This window comes from Pyrgilauda ruficollis, unplaced genomic scaffold (assembly GCF_017590135.1).
Source record: "Pyrgilauda ruficollis isolate IOZ18807 unplaced genomic scaffold, ASM1759013v1 scaffold56, whole genome shotgun sequence".
NCBI lineage: Eukaryota > Metazoa > Chordata > Aves > Passeriformes > Passeridae > Pyrgilauda > Pyrgilauda ruficollis.
The window spans coordinates 4,701,687-4,723,261 of NW_024527266.1; the positions used below are offsets into that span (position 1 = coordinate 4,701,687).

Consider the following 21,575-nt stretch of genomic DNA (forward strand, 5'->3'; position numbering starts at 1 on the left):
TGTTGCCTAGTGCAATGTGACAGTCACGAGGCACACAGTAGGCATGAGCAGCAGCCCAGCTCCTGGGGCTCGCAAAACCAAGGGCACAGTGAGCTCTCCCAGGAAGAAATTTAGGCTAGAGGGGCTGAGGAGGCATGGGGGATGCTAGTGGGAGTCAGCTCCAGTTCCTTGTTTGGTTTCCTCAAGGACATTCAAAGCAGCTCCCTTCAACAGCTTTTTTGAGGAGGCAGCATGGAGAATCTGAGGGACCCCTCGAGCAGGAGGCAGCAGGAGTGTGGTGGGGCTAGGGAAGCTGGGTTACACAGCCAGCAGCACACATGGGGCATGACAGGCATTTCAGCACCTTCCTCAGCCATCTCATCTCCTTCTGCTAAAAAGAAGCTCTCTTGAACAGAAATTCTGATTGAAACTGAGCAGTGAGTTCATAAAGAAAAACAAAATCAGACCACTATCATTACTGTGTGCTCTCATATCCAGCCTCAAGCCCACCCCACTATGGGAAGTTACCTTGGATGAACGTTCACAGCAGGGAGGACAGAGCCTGCATATGTACCTTGATGCTCCCTTTGCTTATCAAGTACCCCACCCACCCCAGAATAAACACAAACTGGTTTGTGCAGAGGGGAAAGAAAGCAACCCAAAATCAGCACCTCTCTGCAGGAAGCACTGCCGTGGGGAGCTTCATCTACCCCATGAGTGACAGCAGAGGGCTCCTAACCCAGCCTCAGAGGTGATGGTCCTAGTCAGCTGACACAGAATTTGGGTATTTTAGGAACTCTGCCGCTTGACTGAAGGCTCCCTCCTCTCCCGCAGAGGAGAGCCAGCTCCTCCCCCCACTCCAGGGAGCTGAATCATGGCAGGACCAGGGATGGCCAGGCACATCGCCACTTTTTCCTATGTACTGCTATTCTTGGCAGCAGGAGAGGTCACTGAGACAGCTGTCCTGGCCATGTTGCACAATCCTGGGCACCACTGAGCTATTCCTAATGCTGTGAAACCGGGACCCTGCCTGCAAGGCTAACACTGAGCACCACTTCATCCAAGGCAGCTGTATTCCTCCTTACCCAAAATCAGGCATGTCCGAGGTCTTCTCTCTGCACTTAGCACACAACACACGACAAACAGTTATTATATCATGCTTTTAATACAAACTTAAAAAAATCTGGAACAATAGAAACTGTACAGATTTGATCAACCTTTTTGTGGGTTTTTTTTGTTTGTTTTTAACTAAATCTCTAGACACACCAATATCCCGTTCCAAAATATTGCACAACATTCTGAATACAAAACTCTGATTGTATTCCTCCTTCGCTAAAGAAAAAAAAAGAAAGAAGGAAAAAAAAAAAGAAAAAGACAGCAACCCCCTGGTTCCCCATCTCAGTAGTCCCCTTCTCCAAAAAAACCCCAAGCAGAGCACAGGCAGAAACCCTCCACTCGGAGACATACAGACTTCTGTCCTCTTTCACTCCTCTCCCACAAGGCAACTGTCAATTCACTCCTCGGAGAGGGGCAGGAGGAAAGGGAGGCTGAGTGGGGAGAAAGGAATCTTCACCACTTCTTTTTTTTTTTAAAGTTTTTTCCTGAAAAAATATTTTTTTCTCTCCTCTTTTTTAAGAAAAAATCTCGAAAAGAAAAAAATTACATTTTTTTACGTTAGAAATATACATATATTATATATACCTCTTACATTTTACAAATGTAGCAAATTATTCAATACAAACAGACATCAACAAAAAGAACATAAACCCATAAAAAATAAAAGTTAAAAAAAAATCTTCTCTCTTCTCTTCCTAAGAAACCAGGTAAATTAGTGCAGGTTTTTAAAAAATAAAATTGAAGCTGAACGCCTACATCCAAGACTAGAAAAGACCTGAAAAGGCCATTAGTTTCCATTGCTGCCTGATGCTGGAGGAACATTTCTGAAGCACACTTTTTTCCTTTTAAGATGCAAAGAAAGAGGTTGGTCCCTCTTCTTTTCCTCCTTCCACTCACACCACTATTTTTAAAGCAGGTATAATACGTGTGGCAGGGCAAAGCAGCATCAAAGTTTCACACACACATAAGCAAGTGGACAGGGGACATCCCCACTTCTTCCCTCCCTCCCTTGTGCTGGAGGAGAGCACACTGTCTCACAGCAGCAGCTCGCAGGTGGCTTTGCCAGATGTGGGGACAGTCGGGGGCAACTGGACCGGGTCCTGCCATCAGAGGCTGAACACCCCTCAGAGTCCAGTGCAACATGTGGGGTGGCACCCAGCAGCACCCTGTTGGGGAGAAGGACTCCATGGCAGTGGTAGCATCCATTAAAAGCAGTGGGTTCAAAGGAAAGAAAAAAGGGGAACACAACAGCTGGGCCACTCCTCATCAACTTGTCCTAGTCTGGAAACCTGCAGGGTTGAGGTTGTGGGCACCAGCTTTGGGAAACCGGCTGGGCTCTGCTCTCCTCACCCACCTGCTGCATTGGTCATAGCTCAATAGCAAGCAGCCTGCTTGGGAACCCATGCTGGGCACAAGGTCAGGACCGTGCACCCCATCACCCATCGAGGGGAAGGGTACACTGGAAACTCTCCTGGGAGAGCTCTGGGCAGAGACAGTCTCCCTGGGACAGCCCATTACCTTCTGCAAATGTTCAGAGGCAACACAACTACAAAAGGGCTGGAAGTGCCTCCATCTCAGGGAAGGAAGCAGGAAAAGCACATGGTCAAGCTCATCTCACCTGAAACAGAGATTTCTTGAAAGAGCACATTGGTTCCACAAGTGCAGGAGGAGTGGATTTCAGACTGTGCCCCAAGAAGCATCATTAAAAGAAAACCAAACCTCAAGTTTGGGAAGCAGCAAAAGCTTATTTTTCATTTCAACTGAGAACTTCAAAGACTGCAGTTTCATCATCTCCACCTCTCTCCTCTTTGCACACTTCCATGCTCACACAGCAGCCTTCAAGGAAACCTCCCTTCCCACCAAAAAAGCCTCCATCCTTCCTGGGCATGAAGCAGTCCTCCTTTGGCTTTCTGTGAAGGTGGGTCTTGGAGTCCTCGACACAGAAGGGATTAAGCTGAACAGTCACTATTGCCTGACTGCCACACATCATCCTGGAGAAAGGTGCAGAGTCCCATATCCCATCCCTGCTGTGAAGAGGCACCATACATTCAGAGACTGAGACAACCACTTGCCTTTGGAGAGCCCATCCCAGCTCTGCGCTAAGCTTGCTGCTGTCCATGCTGATGTGATCAGGCTGGAATGAGGAATTTATGATAGGTGCTGCCTTTTCTCACTGCATCAACCACCTCCTCATGCTTCCCCAGAAAGGCAAGGGAAGGGCTTCAGTCAAGTGCATACCTGGCTGAAAGCATAAACCCTTATGCTACCACTCAAGACAGCAGCTTCAACAACATCACCTGATCTTCTTAAAAAGTTACGCTGCCTCGCTAACTAAAAAGGAAGGAATTTCCTCTCTCAGACAAGACAATGAATTCACAGCAGATAATGAGAACTCGGACCTCAGAGGCCACCCCAAGTGGATGCTGGCCCCTGCTGCTGGGGAGAACATCTGGGAAGTGGGGGAAGGATCCAAGTGGGGTCCAGCTGGTTCAGTGCCACCTCCTCCAAACCACAGAGAGAGGCAGGTGGTGATTCTACACCACAGGGGCTGTTATCCAGACTGACTGGGCAGCCCTGAGAGAGCACAAAAAAGGCCCTCTTGCTCAGCTACAGAAAGGTCCAATAACCAGAGCCACTAAGCTCTAAGCACTGTCCCCCTGTAGCCACAACTGGAAGTGCAGACGAATAAGGGAGCAGGAAGAAGCCATTTCACAGTAATGCTCTGCCCTGACTGTGATGTGCTGCGAGACGGTCAAGGAGAAGAGTTAGTGCTTTTCAGCACACAGAACAGCTGATGCCAGCTTGGGCTAGAGCCACAACAGCACAATGGTCTGCGCCCGTGGGCACAGGCGATGTTCTCTGTATACACAGAAAAAGCAAGCTCACCCACCCATTCTGGCTAGCACACAACAAGACTGTGTGTGTCCCCACCAACACTGACTCATCCTCTTCTTGTCCCTCCTCCAGCACGGTGGTATGAAGATGACATCCCTACACCCAGGTAGAAGGACCCTGTGTCCAGTGTGAGGCAGGGGGTGGTGCAGGGAATCAGGAGCATTGTGACCTACAGTTGCACCAGTCCTGGGCTGGGGTGGGGGAAGGGGGCACACAAACCAAAAATAAGCCCAAGACTCATTTTAAGGAGTAAAAAAGTGAGTAGGAAAAAAGCACAGGTACTGAGTTAAAAAACAATTCAGTGCTTCAGGAGCGTTACCAGCACAGCGCAACAACACTGAGCTCTCTCTTTTCCCAAGAACCTATATTTGTAAGGTTTTAATATTTTCTGTATATTTCTATTTTTCTTTTCTCTCCCTCTTGTTTGTTTGTTTTGTTCTTGTTTCCCCCCTCCCTCCCTGCCCCAAAATACTCTCCTTCCGTTGTATTCAGTTGGCCAGGACGACGGGCTGGAACGACTGGCTAGGATACTGCATGGCATTCAGGTTGTAGCTGAGTCCTTCCACAAAGGGAGACTTCTCCAAAAAGAGGCTATTGGTGCTGCCACTGAAGACCTGAGCCATATCAAAGGTACCACCTGTGCTGGCGTTGAACTGCGATGCTGGCGGGATGCTGCTGGCCTGGCTCTCACTGGCAACACCATCGAAGAAGAGACTGCTGGCTCCCGACGAGGCGCCGCTGTAAACGAACTCCTTGGCATTGGGGGAGAGCTGTGACTGCGGGGCTTGGCTCCCAGCGCTCCCGACGAAGTTCAGAGAGTGCATCGACAGGGAGAGGCCCTTGTGCTTCAGCAGGTTGGTGGTGGGAGACCTGACCATTCTGGGCTGCTGCACAGCCCCTGCTCCACTGCCCCCTCCTCCGGCTCCCCCACCCTTCTTCATCTTGGTCGAGCCGAACTTGGTGGCAGCAAAGGTGGCAGTGGTGAAAGTGATGGGCTGCGCAGAGCGAGGGATGAAGGTGGGGCTGGGTGACTGGCCAAAGGAGGGGGACGGAGAGTTGGACAGCGAGTTGTCCTGGCTCCCGATAGGGACAAATACCTGGGCATCAGGGTTGAAGCTGCTCTTGATTTCTTTGTCCAGCTCTGTGGCACTGCAGCCCTCACTGTCATCTAGGTAGAGAACCTTAACAGAGCCCTTCTCACCGATTTGGTAGGAAACCTCAAAAGGATCAATCCAGACACTCAGCTCTTCTGGCACATTGGCACGCACATCCTCCACAGCCAGCCCGCTCCGCTTGGCTGCCAGCTCCACCACGGGATCCACCGTCTCCCCTATATGAACACAGCGATAGCCAGAGCCCTTCAGAGGTTTCTCTGGGTACCAGTGACCCTCATATTTCTTCTTCAGCAGGCGCTCTAGCTCCTCACCAAACAGGTCTGCCCGCCTCCGAGGAAGCTTGTTGTACAGGTATGAGATGATGAAGTTAAGAGCAACTTTGATCTCCAGATGCATACTCTCTTCCCAGCAAGCAAGTCAGGGCAGTATATTAAAAGTGACAAAATGACAGAAACATAGACAAGTTTTGACTCCAAAGAGACCTAGGGAAAGAGAGAAAAGGATGGATGAAGACTAGAGAACACAACAACTCTCCCCCTGTTGAGATAAATAACTGTGCCTTTTCATAAACAAAGCAGAATGAGCAGTTTGCACAAATACTAACAAGAAGTAATGCTCTCTAGGAGAGTCATCACAAATCTACTGATCCTCAAAACAGAGGGATGCTGATAAGAAGAACTCTCCCTGCTCCTCTTTCAGAAAAAATAAGGGTGTAGCCACTACCCGCACGCAAGTAGGTACATCACACTCACCTCACTGCCAAGCGCGGCTGCTGTAACCCAGCAGGGCACCGTCTGCTCGGGCAGAGCTCTGTCAGCACAGCTAACACGCCTCTCCTGCCCTGGCACTCAGCCGCTTCCAGCACGGCTCAGCTGCACCAGCCTCTCCAGAGCAGCACCTGAACAGCCTCGTGACTCGCTCAGCAGCTTTGTGCAGAGACCTGCTTGTGCTCAGGACAGCAGGGCCGGCCTCTCCTCCGGGAGGCTGGGTGGTTGTGCCGGGTGCCACGTCCTGCTGGCACAAGCACACAAGGGACGAGAAGGAGCGAGGGAGGGTGCTGGGGCACCAGCTGCCGGCCCATGTTTACTATCCCCTTGACTAGCAGGCACATATCTCATTAAGTGTACCCAAGTTGAGACTCTGCCTAGCTACAAGCATAAAATCTCAGTTTAAGTCTGCTGAGTGGAGACAGTGAGGCAGTAAATGTGCACAGGGTCACAAAATACAAAGATGCCAACAGCCTGTCCAATACAGTTCACATCGTTTATCCCTGCACAGAGAGAAGATGAGCTCTGCCAGGATCAGATACCTACTTAATAAAAACTGAAATTGCTTGCCAAAGATTGAAGTAATCCTCCCTCCTCTCTCTCTCTGCCTTGTGAGGAAGTCTCCAAAATGGAGAGAACCCACAAAAGCACAATGCAAAACCACAACACTCAACTCTCCCATTATACACAGATTTGCAAACAATGTTTGTCTGGGTACAAAAAACCCAAAACCAGGTATGTCAGCATACACTCGGTCACTCATCGAAGGAAGATGAATCTCACAGATATTTTAAGAGGTAGCACACTTCCAGTAGCCTCCACACCTCTCCAGGGGAAAGAAGAATATCCAGTTTTTAATTGGCAGCTTAGTCAGAGGCTGCTCTGTCTTCAGCTGCCCTCACCTTGCTCAAAGAGACACACTGTGTTCAACCGTCTTCCTAAAATGGGCTTTAGGGATATTCTTTTACAGCACTCAAGCCAATGTTTATGATGACAATTATTTGGGGGTGGGGATGAAGTACAAACATACATAGTTAGCATTCCCCTGAAAAATCCCAGCAGCACAACCAGGTATCCATGCTGGCCTGAGTCAGCAGGAGTTAAAAAACTGACCAGACTTGTTTGCTTGGTCTAGTTTAGTGGACAGGAAGGATCAAATAATTTTGAAGAAGCCCTCAAATATTTTAAAGCTTTACTGCAAAAAAAGGGATGCAGATTCTATGCTTTTTCTGTACTACTCCACGTTCAGAGAGGCTTAGCTTTAGGAAGACGATAACCAGAAGCAGATCCCCCACCTCTGATCTACCAACAAGGAGGTCGGTTCTGGAAGGAATCCCCTTTGGGTTTGACTCAGCAACATAAAAACACACAGGAACAAGGGACTAGAAAAGAAGTCTTTCCTTTAAAACCAGCTTTAAGGAATTACTGTAATGTAACAAACTTTGGTAGATCACTGCAACCTGACCAAATCCAAGTAAGAACACCAAAGAAATAAGCAACCACAGTTTTTCTAGGAACAGTTAAGAAGAAGTTGTTTCCAGAAGGCAAAAGTCTTGGCACAATGACAGAGCCTTTTCAACAAAAATTAAGTATGAAGCAAACCCCTAAAGAGCACACCTAAACCCTAACAAGAGCCTGTACAGACTATACTACCTCAAGGGAAGATTATATGGAGCTCTCTAACTTCTTTGGCTTTGAGATGTTCAAAAGAGAGGACACCTTGGGATCCCAGCAAGTTAAGCAGGAAGAGAACAGCCAGTTTGTAAGTCTTTTATCTTGTGATAAATTCTAATCCAGAACCAAAATCTATTAAGAGATCAGATAAGACTGGGAAAGGAACAGTGGCCAAAATGAGTTAACATCCTATATATAATATACATTGAGCTCCTCATCAATTTTTTGCAGAAAGCTGTGAGGAGGTACAATTATACATTATCTCCTTTTTTCTTTTCTCCAGTTTTCCTAAAAAGAGAATACTCTGTACCTTGGTTATGAAAAAGCTAAGTTAATTAGCCTAATAACACCAACAGCTGCCAAGGTAAAGACATTCAACTGATACCTGCCGAAGGCACAAAAAAGTCACTGGCTTCTCAGGTTGTTGACATGGCAAGATGAGCTCCAGTAGGATCCCCTCAAGCTACTGCACTGAAATGTGATAAAATAATTTTTAAAAAAATTTAAGAACCCCCAAACCCACTGAAATCCAACTGAAGAAGCATGGCTCTGAGAGAAGAAACTACTGAAAATCAATTTTAAGAGATATTCTCGGCAGTCCTCCATAAAGGCCAGCATTTTCAAACTAAAGGCTTACTGTACATCGAGGTGCTGGCAGGGAACAAAGAGCTGTTTCTCTGCTCTGCGAGGGAAGGCAAGAGCCCCCTCAGACTCCCCGTTTATCGCTATGCTGAAGGGGTGAGGCCAGACCATCACTTACAACAGAGAAGAGCGAACACGGGAACGATTCCCTCTCCTCCCGGCTACACCAACACGGTGGATGACCTTGCGGGTATCCCCCTTCGACTCCTGAACGAGGCCGGGCCCAGCCCAGGCCGGCCGCCGCCTCGGGACTTAGACGGCTTCACGGCGGCCTGCGGTCCCACAGCCGGACACACCCGTCTGGAACGAGAGCGCCCTTCCCCGCACCCCGCCAAGGGCGGCGGAGAGGTTCGCCCCCACCAGCCGAACGGCCCCGCGGGGACGGGCCCCGCCGCTCCTCCATCCCCGGTAGCGCGGCCATTCCCGGCGCCGGCCGGCCCGGCACGCCGGGAGCTGTAGTCCTCGCCCCCCCTCCCCGCCCCGCGACCTACTTCTCCCCGGACTGCGGCTCCCGGCGCGCCCCGCGCCCGGCCCGGCGCGGCCCCCGGCGGGGCAGGGCACAAAATTTTCCAGCGCACATGCGCGCTGGGGCCCGCCCGCCCTTCCCGGCGCTGCCCACGGCCGGGAACACGCCCCGCGGCCCGGGACCGCCGGGCAGCCGCCCCCTTCTCCCCTTCCCTTCCCCTCCCTCCCTCTTGGCAGGGATGGGCGGGCGCGTCCCCACCCCACAGCTGTTTCTCCCCTACGGCTGCGGGACGGAGTCCGGGAGGCCCGAAGCCCAGTAACCTTCTGTCCCTCTCCCCCGCCCCTCGATGCTTGTCCCCTTCGCCCCACTGGGGCACGCGAGGTCGGCAAACAAGGTTCCCAAAAGAGCGGGTCGGATGGATGGGGCTATGTCAACAAGGGCGAGCTCCCGGCCCCGCACACCCAGCGGGGCATCGCAGATCGGGGTGTCCGGGAGAAATGGGGGGAGGCGATGGGGGGGGGGAGCCCAGCCCAGCCCCGACAGCGCCTTTGTTGTCGCCGGGCTTCTCCCCCTCGGACCTCGTCGTGCACGAAAGGGAACACGCCGGCGACATCCCCCTTTCCCGGGAGCCCAGGGCACCCACCACCGCCCTTGGGCCCAGCCTGCCTTTTTTGGGGCTGCTAGGGCTGGGGCTGAGCCGCATCCCTCTCCCGCCCACCCCCCCCCTCCTCTCAAACTAGGCTCTAGAGAACAAAATGGTGAACTGGGGCACTGCAAAGCGTCCCCGACCTAGTGACTTTCACCTCCATTCTTCTCCCTTGAAGCCCTATTAATCCCCCAGGGGACTATAGCCGCACAGTGACTCCACGGACGGGCAAATCGCTGTCCCTGGTGGGGAGGGGGACGATGAGCCCCCTCAGACCGAGCTCACAAAGAGGACGCGCGCGGGAGGGGTCCCAGCCCAAAAGGGGGTGTGGGGGAGAAAAGCAACCCCGGCCCTACTTACTTCGTTCTCGGATCCAGGGCCGGCGGCTGACTGGCGGCTGTCGCGGGGGCCGAGGGCGCTGCCGGCAGGTCTCGTCTCTGCTTTGCCCCGTCTCGTCCGTCCCCTCCCTCCCTTGTCCCCGACGGCGCGGGGCGGGCCCGGTGCTGTGGTGCGGATGCCGCTGCTGCGCCCCCAGAGCCGCCCGCGCCCTGGCCCCGAGTGAGCCAACTCACGGCAAACTTTCACCCTTAGCAACCTCTCGGCGCACGGATCCGCTCCCGCCCCGCGTGATGCGGCCGCGGGGGGCGGGCCGGGACTACTTCCCCCTCCCGTCGCCGTCCGCAGCGCCCCGGGATGGACGGGGGGGGGGGCCGGTCCGGCGGAGCTTCCGCTGCTGCCGCCCGGACACTGGGAGTATCCCGGATCCGAGCTCAAGGGAAGGAGGGACGGGGCCGCGGCCTTAGCGGGGATTGACCTGAGGACTTCCCCAAGCGGTTTAGCCTGAGGCGACGGGGGGATGGAGTGGAATCGAACGGAGCGGGGAGAGACGGGACCGGCCGGCGTGGTCCCCGCCCCCGCGCACCATGGGGACGGTGGAGCCCCGGCTCAGCGGCTAGGCCAGCCCCGGGACTCCCCAAGGGACAGTTCTCTGCACACCCCAAGCACGTCTGCGAAGACCCCGTGGTGGAGCCCCCCGCCCCGCTACAGTGGAGGAGCTCGGGGAGACGTGCCCACGGGCAATCCCGTCTCCCTCCATCTTGGCGAACCCCTCGGGATCCCCGGTCCCCGATACGGGCGGGGAGCCCGGGGAACTGCGAGCGCATCTCCCCGGGGAGCAACGGGGCAAGGCCAAACCGGGCGGGCTGGTGTCACCACGGGGAGAACAGGAGCGGCACGGCCACCTCCGCGGCCCCGAGACGGGGACGGAGACCCCGCCCCCGGCACACGCTCCCGCCTCCCGGACTATTTTGTCTCCGCACGCCTGTGTCCCTCCGCCTCCAACAGAGCAGGGCCAGCCCCGCCGCGGCGGAGACGAGAGACCCGCAAGGTGCGCGAGCGCCGGCCGTGCTAAAAATAACTTCGGCGTGTTAGCAACAGCCTTCCCATTGGCTGGCCAGCCCCGGCGGCGCCTTTGGATTGGAGCGCTGCCTCAGCCAGTGAGCGGAAGGGGGTGTGCGCCGCGGGCGCTGCCGGGAGATGTAGTCACCGGGGCGGCCGCGGCCTGCCCCCGTGCCGGGTGCTCCCCCCGCACCGCGGGGCGTTCGCGGGTTCGGGCAGGGCTCGGGGTCACAGGCTGCCCTGGGGAAGGACAACCACGGTCACAGCCATCCCCGGGGCCATGGGCCGATGGCGGCACCTCCACCGCCAAAGGCTGAGCTGCACCACCAACCGGCAAGCTGAAGGCACTCTCAGCCAGCGCACAAACGGACCCGCACCCTTTATTTCAAAGCAGACCCATTACTAGTTCCAGGAAAATGAAATTGCCTATAGGCATCCCCAGGCCGCGTGTGCTACAGTCCAAGGTCACACCACCTTTCACACACACCACTTGCAAAGGCTGTTTGCTGTCCACACTTAAAGCAACTTTTGACCCAAGCAACACCCCGAACTAGTGGCAGGGACACCCAGAAAGGTGTTTCCAGGCTCTCCCAGCCACGTGTTCTGCATCTTCCTCAGTGCTGACACAAGCAGAGGGTGACACAGGCATTACCACAGTCCCTGTTGCAGCAGGGATAGCTGGCCTGGCAACCATCTCTAAAGTGCAAAAATACAAAGTTCATCTCTTGCCCTATTTCCACAATAGCCCTCAGCCTTCTTCTGGGTTTGGTTTGTCCTCCTCTCTCATTCAGGAACACTTTACCTCAGTACTGCCTTTGCCACAGAAGAGCATTTCTTTTGAGGCCAGCCAACGCCATGTGTTAAGAAATCCATTAATGTTCCTTCCCAACCACAGCAGCCAGCCTTGCTCATTTTCCCACCGATTACAGGAAAAAAAAACAAAACAACCAATAACTTTTGAAGTTGTTTTATTTTCTGCAGGGAAAGAGAAGAGGAAGATTTATGAGAGCTATTATGAGCAGCCTTATTTTTGTCACTCCTATTTTAAAAGGAATTTACTTACAAAAGAACACCTTTTTTTTCTTGTTGTATCTTTTTTTTTTTTTTTTCAATTATTCCCTTGCTTTGCTGGAAGCAAAATCATACTGTCAGCCAGAGATCAGGAAATTAAAATGACTGAGCTATTTTTAGCATCATTAAGCAAAAAAAGGCAATTACATTTCTAAAATTCTATTATTGTTTTAATAAGGTGTTAGTAAGAGGGTGTCAGGTATTAGGGCTCTTTAAAATACCTGTGCCTTGACCGTGCTCCTTTAATTACGGCGTGGTCCTTGTACACATGCAGGCAGAGGAATTCTGTCACACTATCTGCTCCTGCATTCTCAGCCATTTGGCTATTAAGTCAAAGCAAAGCTCCCGTGTCACGTGTGCCTGGGGAGGGGAGCCATTGCCAAGCCACTGGGACAGAGCTCGTTTGGTTGGGTTATTTAATGCCAAGGAAGGGGAGTCAGGTTATAATTGGACATAATTAATATCGCCATACCCTGAATCCTCTGTACATTCAATTCACATGACAACCCCAAGGAAATGAAAAATTCTTTCCTGCTATTGAAAGAGGCAAACATCTCCAGCTGATGTCTGTAATGAGAAAATAACAGCTTCTGTGCAGATAAGGTTTCAGAAGTGAGATTTTGTCCATGCAGCTCCCAGGAAAAGCTCGCAGGCAGATTCCAAACCTCCGCCTACCTTTTCTTTTTGTTTTGTCTCTTTTTAAAGAGAAGCAATGCTTGGGGCTCAAGGGCTTTGTCAAGAGGAGGTCTAGGTGGCTCAAGGAAGTGGATCTATGTTACAGAGCTATTTGCTGAGCTCAGCTGTAGCTGTGGCTGGCAGCTGGTCTGAAGGGGTGTGTAACAGGGAACACCTACATTTCAGAACACAGCAATGCCTTGTTAGTACTGGCAACAGAGCCTCATTTCTTAACAGGCCAAGAGGTCCTACGTTCTCTCCTTCAATGTAAATATTTAAAATTGAAGGAGGGTTTTCTTTTTTTCACTTCTTATGCAACATTTTAATAAAAAAAGAAAAAAAATGACACTACCTAGAAAAGTAACGGCAGGAAGATACATTTAGCTCCATGCATTAGGATTTGAAGACAGCACCACGGGGTTTCAGCTGCCACCTTGACAAAGCTGTCCCTGTCTCTCCCACCCTTTCCTGCTGTTGCCACACTCCCTGGCAGCTGGCAGCCAGGGAGCCCCTGAATCTGGCTGCATAAAACTCCATGGATGGATGAAGCCCTTCCAAAGCCTGGCCTGCACACAGCAGCAGGACGTGTCTTGTCTCATTTTCTCCCTACGGGGAAGCTCGCCCTTTTAGCATGTGTTCTGATCTCCTTCTCCTGGACAAGTACTTTAAAATCTATTTAGGTGAAAAATAATACACTTTTCTAGAGGCCCTGCCTAGGTATCTTCTACTGGTGCACAGAAATCATTACCAAGCAAGGTCATGTTTTTCTGGGCTACACAAATGTGTCCATTACCCTTGTCTGAATTAGCAGCTTCAGGGCAATGTCCCATCCATGCTCTGAAAGTACCAGAAAGGCAGTGGCACTGAACTGATCCGAGCACCAGCAGCATTTGGCATGCTCCCCAGAGCTGTCTGAGCAAACAAGGCAAAGGGGAAAAAGCCTGTCCCTCCCTCTCTCCACCTGCCCAGTGACTCAGAACAACTAGAAATGGCAGCTTAACTCTCAGAATACAGACCAATATATCCAGCAGTCAGCGTGAGGGCATCGGGAGTGCCAAGAAAGTGAGTATGTTCAGCTGTTTTTGGGGATGGGGGAAGGGATGGGGACACTCGTACCTCCACAGCAAGCCCTGCCTGGCTGAGCCGCTAAATGATCAGGAACAAGGGGTGCTCTAAAATTAGCTCACCAGGGTGTATTGGTTCTGAGACAAAAAATAATTACTTGCTTCATTTCCCTCTACCTTTACTGAAAAACTTTGTCATCTTTCAAATTTCTGGGAAAGGAAAAAAGTGCGTACAAACCTTCTGCATTCCTAGCGAGATAATGTGGGCAGCCTGACTGAGGGTAAGTGATAAATTCTGGTTGAAGTGATAAAGTTCCAAGTACAACAAATCTGCGTGTCATGGCCTGCTTTTAAAGAAACACAGAATTTAAAATGGCCGATAACAGGTCTGACATGGGCTTCCTGGTCTGCAGAGGCAGTTGCTTATTCCCATAGAACTGCTTTGGGAGAATAGGTTTGCTGTAACCAATGAGCTAGATTGCTCTGAACGTCTTGGCAAATGGCATCCATCAGAAGCTGTGTAGGGAAAAAGATATACTAATACTCTCAGAACTGCAAAAAGCTTGGAAGAGAAACCTGACATAACTAATAGCTGGGGGCAGGAGAGGGAGGAGCAGCTGAGATACCTGCAGGGCCAGTGACAGATACAGCCAGCTGCAGCAGGGAAAAATTGCTTTTGAGGGCAGGATAATCACAACTTGTGTGCTTTACACTTTTATCCAAATGGCTGGAGCAGGTAGAAGAGGTATTTAAGCCAAGGAGTAATTAGAAGAATTGGTACTAGCCCCAAGGGAATAGCTGAAATCCTGGAAGGGGCACAAAACAAAAAAAGGTTTTGGGGCTCTGCACCCCAAAACTGCACAAAGACAACTGTGTTAGTGTAGCGCACACTCTGCTCAGACTACAGGCGCTTGAAGGACCGCAGGGCACCCTGAGCCAGGACCCTGATTTGACCACCTGAGGAGTACACACCCATGGGGAGCTCAGTTCTGCCTCTGCACAAAGGCGCCTGTTCCCAGACCTTTGCTGAGCCAACAGACTGATTTTAGTCTCTATTGGTATTTGACAAACAAGCAGCCTCTGGTTTGCAGCACGCACACGGCCAATAGCCCAGAACACAATAGTTGGTTTCCCGTTACAGCAGGGAAGGCTTTAACTTATTCACAAGAACAGGACGGCGAGTCAAACAGCTTAGTAGGTTTTAGAAAGGGATTGGATGTTTGCATGGTGAAACAACATCCACGGCCGTATTAGCCGGGATAAGGGTTACAAGCTCAGCGATCCTCATGCTACGGGACAAAATGATCACTGGCTGGGATCACAGGCAGACAAAAGCAACAGCCGTTCCCTGAAGCTCCTTGTGGCAAGGTCACGTGGCCACAAGCAGACGCTGTCAGAAACCAGATAACCCATTGTGAAGTGCTAGCTGGGCTAAGCCTCCATGTCCTCAGAAAGCTCCAGAGAGGCTAGGCACAGAATGAACCAAATAGAAATCCTTGTTGTACCAAAAATAAAAACCCAAAAGCAAAAGCTTTATTGGTATGCATCCTACAGAAATGGTTACAAGAAATGGCCTTGGATTTATCTGTCAAAGGAAACATGGAACAGCTGTGCTCTCCCTGGGAAGGTACCAGCCATGAGCAGATTCCTTAAAAACAGGGGAGCATGGAAATATACTGGAGGAAGGGAGGAGGGGAGCAGATTGGTGTTCTGTTCTTCAACACTCATGGATGGGGCAATTTCAAACAATTGAGAGGAGGCCCAGTAAGTACAACCTCAAGGTGTTTCTCCACACTAAAAACAGCACTTTCCATTTTTACATGGCTCCTTCTATGTGTAAGTGCTTGTCCACTCTGCTTTGTATAGTTGGGGCAACCACTAGCAGAGCTTCTGCAAAGGCAAAAGACAGTAATCTTCATTTGCCCTCTCTCATCATTGGTTCTCATCACATTTTAGTCCCCACTCAGTCTGTTATTTCTCCATCCCAAGTATATTACTGAATTTGTATTGCTTTAGAAAAAAATCAACCAGTTTTCAGTAAGAGTAAAGTCCAGAGATGTTCCAAGACCCTCTTGCCAACCCAACAGGAGGTAGCCACGTACGAATAGGATCACCTCTTCTTGAAGCCATACTTTTTCCTTTCATAGAAAAGATCTGTCTTGGAACTGCCCAGGTTGACAATCTTAGGGCAACCATCTCTCTGTAAGAAAAGAAAATGCAAGTTAGGAAATGGGCAAACACAGAACAACATCATAGCTGTAGTAGGTTCTCAGTTCCCACACTCCTCGCCCTGTCCTCAACACATTTCAAACACCTGTACAGACAAATTGCTCTCCAGAGTTGGTTACCAGTAAGACAGTGGAACAGAGACCAACATGGATGTCCCTTCAGCATTGATGTAGGACATGGTCTCCCTCAGGACCGAAATGGAAAACAGCTCATAAAACATCAGCCATTTAATGAAAAGGACGCGCTGTGCCTCAAGACTGAGTTCTTTCTAAATCAGGATATGCAGGACCTCTAGGGCCCAGAGGAATAACCTTTTCCCTCCTTAGCCAAGAAGAATCTTGCTGCTCTAGCACACTCATTCTTGTGTTTAGGAACCCCTCAGCAGTGACAGCAGAACTGAATCTCAGATTTATTGGATCCTGGATCGATGACTGCAGAGGCTGTAGGGTCAGCTACTCACAGCAGCTACATAGAAAAGTTCTTGTACCTGAATTCCAGTAGATGGTGAGAAAAAAGCCTCAAGAAAAGCAAGGGGAGTAGGGGAGACCCTCCTGAGAGGTGTAGTTGCAAAACCAAATCAGGAATGCCCTCTTGGTATACCTGGGAACATTTGCCCATGGGCCACCTGAACCCAGCATCTGCATAATTCTTTAGGGCAAAACTTATGGCTGGCCACAGCAGTTGTGAGGGACCCAGCAGGCAGAGGAACACGTGTCTTTGGCTGAAGTGCAAGCCTGAGTGCATTAGATTTAGAAAACCCCTGGGCAGATGTCAGATGCTGTAGAATCTGCACCCAAGCTGCCTGGCTCCCATGCCAGAGAGACAATCTGGTGGGGAGGATCTGCACGACAGGAATGACAGGAGAGGTGGGGAACAGAAATCATCCCTCCCCCATACACCTGCCACAACCCATTTCTAGCTACGTTTCCTTATTTCATTTTGAACCTCAATAGTAGGACTCCTTCAAGACTTGCCTCCCACAATCCATGGAGCCTGTTCAAATCTTGACAGCCTTATTGCAGGGCTCTGTTCATTCTCCCACCTCCTCCTAAGGACACAGCTCATGAGCACCCTCCTTTCTCCAAGAAAAGATTACTATTTGCAACTCACAGATGTGCTGGGTGACAAGGTGGGATTCAGGCCCTTACCCACAGATCAAGGCTGAAACAATACCTCATTCCTTCCTCCACCAGAATAAATGAACCAAGAGTAACCAGGTCCTTTGCTTTGTGCCCAATAGCATTCCATCTTTGCTATCCATTTTATTTGCTTTCTTGCCTCACTATCTTTTCCAGTCTTTCTCTGAGGATGATGAAAGTGCTGTGGCTGAAGTGGCTGAAGCCTTGGGTACAGGTACAGAGCTTCAGGTACAGAGCTCTGCCCATCTGGTTTTCTTATGCACATCAGCACCAGATACCATAATTGTGACAGGCAGCAGCACACTTAATTGTTCTCCTTCTGGGCTCCCTATGCTTGTGCAAGCATTCTTCAATCCTGCAACAAATCATGTCAAATGATTTTCTGTTTCAGATCTGCAACCTCACATCTGCAATAATATGTAACATCTGAGTTTTCTGCTACAGAGCAACCTTCTTCACTCACAGGAGCATTCACCCAGGTGTCAAAGTACTCCAGACATTTTATTCTTCTCTAGCTCTACTTTTTCTACAGTCCTCCCTGACAGAGCAGCTGGTTACTTCACACTGGAACCAAACATTAGATACAGGTAATCTTAGGTTATGAAAAACACCCCTTGGGAACCCCTATGAATTGATAAAACTAAAACCAAGCCTATTTTACTCATGACTCATAAAGTCAGGCATCCTTATTCCAAAGGCAAGTGAACAAAGCTACTGTTTCTCACAGCATTTATGAAGTAGGAGGCAGCACCCCCACCAAAGTACTTATATCCATATTTAGATACAGAGAATGATTATGGTCCTGTTAGATCTAATGACTAAACTCAAAGGAGGACCTGCTCCTGTTCTGGATTTGGCTGCAGGCCTCTAGAGAAAACAGGCACTAGAGAGAATTAAAGCAGCAACTCACTCAGCTGAGGACACTCCTGTAAATCAGTCTGAACCACCCTCTTAGCACGTTCTTCACAGTCATTAGGGTGTGTAGGAAATGAAATTTGCAAAGCACCAAACAACTTTTAACAGACACTCTCACAGCTACCAGGCCTACATTCTGGGACAGCAGAACTGTAAACATCGTGTTCTTGTTGTCCTGTAAGGTCTTTCTAATGCTCTGTTGCAGTTCATGTTCTGCACTCATTGTGTTTGATTATTAACAAAAGCCTTACAAGGGGTGAACAGCTGCCTCATTTCCCATGTGCAACGGCTTTCACTGCAACATTGTAAAAAGATGATAGCTCTGGCTATAGACAAAAGGGACCATTACACCAAAAAGCATTAGCAGAAAGAGAAATATCTACAACATAGACAAGTCCAGAGAAGAGAATGAAAATATACATTGTATCCCATTGAAATTATACAAGAAGCATCAAACTTGTGAAACACAATTACCAATAGAGCCACTGGACACTAAGGACCAACATTACCTTGTTATTCAAAGGAAAACAAAGGTTTTGATTTCACAGGCCTTATAGTACCATATGTGTTCTTAATCAGTGGCTCATATTGGATTTCCAGGGAGGAGCTGCCTCTGCCACTGCCTTGCGGTGTCTGCAGTGTTTCTGACCCTGGTGAAACCTAGGCTGGAGCTGTACTAAGATAACAACCTGAAGTGGTAACGAGCAGTGTGTGGAGGAAATGAACTGTGACTGTGCAAAACACTCAGAGAGCCTTAGAAAGAAGAGAGTTACAATACCTCAAAATGCTTTGCAAACACAGAGACCTATCAACAGCGGAATAAAGGTTTCAGGTATCGCAAACGAACGGCAATCGCTCCAGCACTAATTTCAGCAGCTCCAAGCCCCTTAAAGGTAAGCATGACTACTATGGAGCTGGGATGGCAACTTACATCTTTTTCCTGGATGGTGCACTCCTTGCAGTAGTAGGCGTCGGACACGCCGGGCCCGCCGCAGATGACGCAGCGGCCCTGGTAGGAGCCGTAGTTGCACTCGTCACAGATGCGCACCAGGGTGCAGGGCCGCACGTAGGAGTCGCAGATCACGCACTTGCCATCACCTGCGAGCACAGCAGCCCCCGGTTACAGAACGGCCCTTCTGCCACCCCCACCTCAGAGGAAAAGCTTCCTGGTCAAATCACTTCCCTGTACGCTCAAAGACAACACAGCTGACAGGCAGAAATGTGCTTTTCAGGCACAGGGCACAACTTCAGACTTGAGAGGAACAAGGGTCATGGCCTGCAATGTTTGAGGGTTTTTTTTAAATTTAGTCATTCATTCACAGTCAGAGAAGAAACCCAAAATTACTTGGGCAACTACTTTGTGATTAGCCAAGACTTGCTTAGACTGTACCACTACTTTTACTCTAGAACTTTTCCTGACTTTGCAAAAGAAAACAAGCCAGACTGACAGGACTAAAGTCCTTACCTTCACAGAAGGAGCAGTGTAAGCTTCTCCCACAGTGCCACATCAACAAAAGTCTGGAGTTACTATGCTCAAAGAGATAAGAGACTGTACTCATGGTCCCTTTAATCCCTCATCTGTGACAAGGCCAAAGGAAGGGCAAACTGGCATAAGCAGCCATTTCACAGAAGTTGCTCTTGCGCTCTCACAAGGATCTGAGTGAAATTCAAGTACTGATATCATACAGGCAAGGAGCCATCAGATGCCAGTGACAGTTTCTGCTGAGCTGGACCTTAACCAAAACACTGACCTACGGATGAAAGGCTTCATATCCTGTTACCAGCTCCCAAGGTATCTAATCCTGACTCCCACAAACAGCTTGCCTAACCTGCTCTTAACTCTCTGGCATGACAGCCCTCAGCTACTACCAATGGCAATCTGTTTCACTGTCAGGCGCTCTTGAAAATTATCTTCTTGCTTCAGACTCTCCTTCTCCCACTTCACTTATTCTCACACTATTTTTGAGTCACAAACTACTCACGTTGTTTGTTGTTCAAACTTCTTCCCCTGCTTTAAAAGGATCAGGATGATATTTGGGTATTACAGGTTACAAGGATCCAATGAAGCAGTCACTGCAGCCTCAGCCACTAGAAATGCTGGCAGCAGGTACTCTAGAACTGTGTTTGTGCCAGAGTCTGTTTGAGCTTGCAACTTTTTAAGTATTCCTTGAGCTACACTTGCAATGTTAAGGTAATTGCTCCCTTCTCAAAGAGTGACATTAAGTTTGGGGTTAAAGCAAAAATAGATTCCAACCTTCAAATCCAAACTGCATGCTCTAACCACAACACCATGTTCTCAAGCAACTAAATGTGGATGCTATACTTACATTTTTCACACAGTCTTCCAATTGCTGGGGGGAAAAAAAAAAAGAAAAAAATTATTTGAGGCAGGAGAAAAATCTAAGTACAAGCTTGAATGTCAAATAATTATCTACTGTAATGAGCATTCCTTAAAAAAAATTAAAGGTTAAACTATAGAAACAGTTTGAGCATAAATACAAACATTCATGATAAACAATACATATATATCTTCCTGGAGAGATTTACCAGGACCAGAGATGCACTATGAATGCACAATGACACCCCTCTGCAGTAAGAAAAACCACATTCATCATTCCATTCCAAACACAGCCAGCGTGTCTGACTGAAGGAAATGTTGTACATGAGTCTTGGCACAGCTTTTACACTGGTTTTAGTGGGGGGATAAAAACCAAAATCAAATGTTTGTTTAAAGCAGTCCAAATACCTTCTTTTCTTTAGAAATGAAGATTTAAGATACACTAAATGTATCTTAAAAATCTTGTCACTTGTCTGGGGCACTCACAACAATGATGTTAGGAACATGGATAAATGTAATATATATCGAGTTTCAAAGACTAGATGTGCACATCCACAAAGACTAAATATCGATTTGTCTGAAGTCTGAGAGACAAGGGGTTTGTCAGGACATGATTTTCAACACAGACAGATGGTTAGAAGCACGGACTATTCCAAAAAGGAATTTCCTACGGACAGTGCAGCTGAATGCTTTGTATTTATGGATCTTGCAAACAGCTGCTTGTTAAATTTGCCTTTCCAAGGAGTGACAAAAGCCTGGAAGGGACACCTCAACTTCTAATCTCGTCTAAGAGTTCTTTGAACCTTGACCCAAATTCTGACTCAGCTCAGGCAAGGCTAAATCCCGCTGTCTGCATTACAGGAATAACCCGGAAGATAACTTTTGCCTCGCAGCCAGAAAGATGCTCCCAAATGCTGCTGGATCCATAACAGAGGCACCGGGAAAAAAAAAAAAAAAAAAAGGAAAATAAAAGGAAAAACAAAAGAGGGAGGGAGGGAAGGAGGGAGGGGCGGGTGGCGCGCGCCGCCCCTCCTCCCCCTCCCCCGCCCCGGCCGGGCCTAACGGCCGCGCGCGAGCCCGACGGCCGGTAACGCGCGCGCGCCTGCAGCCCGCCCCGCGGCGGGAAAAGGGGCGAAGGGATCCTCCCATCCTCATCCCCCCATCCTCCGGGACCCACCGACGCCCGCCTGCTTGCGGCAGAAGATGAGGTCCGGGTGGTGCTTGGCCATGGCGAGGCGATACCCGCCCGGCGCTGCTGCTGCTGCGGCCCCGCGGAGCCCTCACCGCCGCGCCGCCCTCGGGTCCTGGCCGGGGTGAGAGCAGCGTCTGCCAAAGCGCCTGCCCTGAGCGGGAAAACGCCGAGAGATGCCGAGATAAACCCTCCCGCTAAAGCCACCCCATCTCACAGCCTCCCCCCGCCCAGAGGAGCCCCTCGCGGCAGCCGCC

At 50.0% G+C, this 21,575-nt stretch overlaps 2 protein-coding genes across 4 annotated transcripts; both read right to left on the bottom strand.

The window, feature by feature from the left end:
* Positions 1-1,125: 1,125 nt before the first annotated feature.
* Positions 1,126-10,662, bottom strand: TOB2 (transducer of ERBB2, 2). Of its 2 annotated transcripts, XM_041481471.1 has the most exons (3): positions 9,661-10,662; positions 5,417-5,587; positions 1,126-5,320 (listed from the first exon to the last, which is right to left on the bottom strand). In XM_041481471.1, the coding sequence occupies exons 2-3, from the start codon at positions 5,499-5,501 to the stop codon at positions 4,479-4,481; spliced, it is 927 nt and encodes a 308-aa protein (XP_041337405.1). In that variant the 5' UTR covers positions 5,502-5,587; positions 9,661-10,662; the 3' UTR covers positions 1,126-4,478. The 2 variants fall into 2 exon arrangements, with proteins under 2 accessions (XP_041337405.1, XP_041337404.1); XM_041481470.1 differs by having other exon boundaries at positions 1,126-5,587; positions 9,661-10,659.
* A 4,357-nt stretch (positions 10,663-15,019) lies between these two features.
* Positions 15,020-21,564, bottom strand: PHF5A (PHD finger protein 5A). Of its 2 annotated transcripts, XM_041481577.1 has the most exons (4): positions 21,307-21,564; positions 20,119-20,142; positions 18,723-18,889; positions 15,020-15,708 (listed from the first exon to the last, which is right to left on the bottom strand). In XM_041481577.1, the coding sequence occupies exons 1-4, from the start codon at positions 21,356-21,358 to the stop codon at positions 15,619-15,621; spliced, it is 333 nt and encodes a 110-aa protein (XP_041337511.1). In that variant the 5' UTR covers positions 21,359-21,564; the 3' UTR covers positions 15,020-15,618. The 2 variants fall into 2 exon arrangements, with proteins under 2 accessions (XP_041337511.1, XP_041337510.1); XM_041481576.1 differs by lacking the exons at positions 20,119-20,142; positions 21,307-21,564 and adding an exon at positions 19,257-20,068.
* Positions 21,565-21,575: the final 11 nt, after the last annotated feature.

What these genes read in the sequence shown, in the direction of transcription:
- PHF5A (XM_041481576.1), bottom strand. Translation starts at nt 19,350, where the DNA reads ATGAGTACAGTCTCTTATCTCTTTGAGCATAGTAACTCCAGACTTTTG. An exon ending in ACACTGCTCCTTCTGTGAAG is followed by an intron (nt 18,890 to 19,256) that starts GTAAGGACTTTA and finishes CTGTGCTCGCAG; the next exon opens with GTGATGGCAAGTGCGTGATC. An exon ending in GCACCATCCAGGAAAAAGAT is followed by an intron (nt 15,709 to 18,722) that starts GTAAGTTGCCAT and finishes CTTTTCTTACAG; the next exon opens with AGAGATGGTTGCCCTAAGAT.
- TOB2 (XM_041481470.1), bottom strand. Translation starts at nt 5,501, where the DNA reads ATGCATCTGGAGATCAAAGTTGCTCTTAACTTCATCATCTCATACCTG.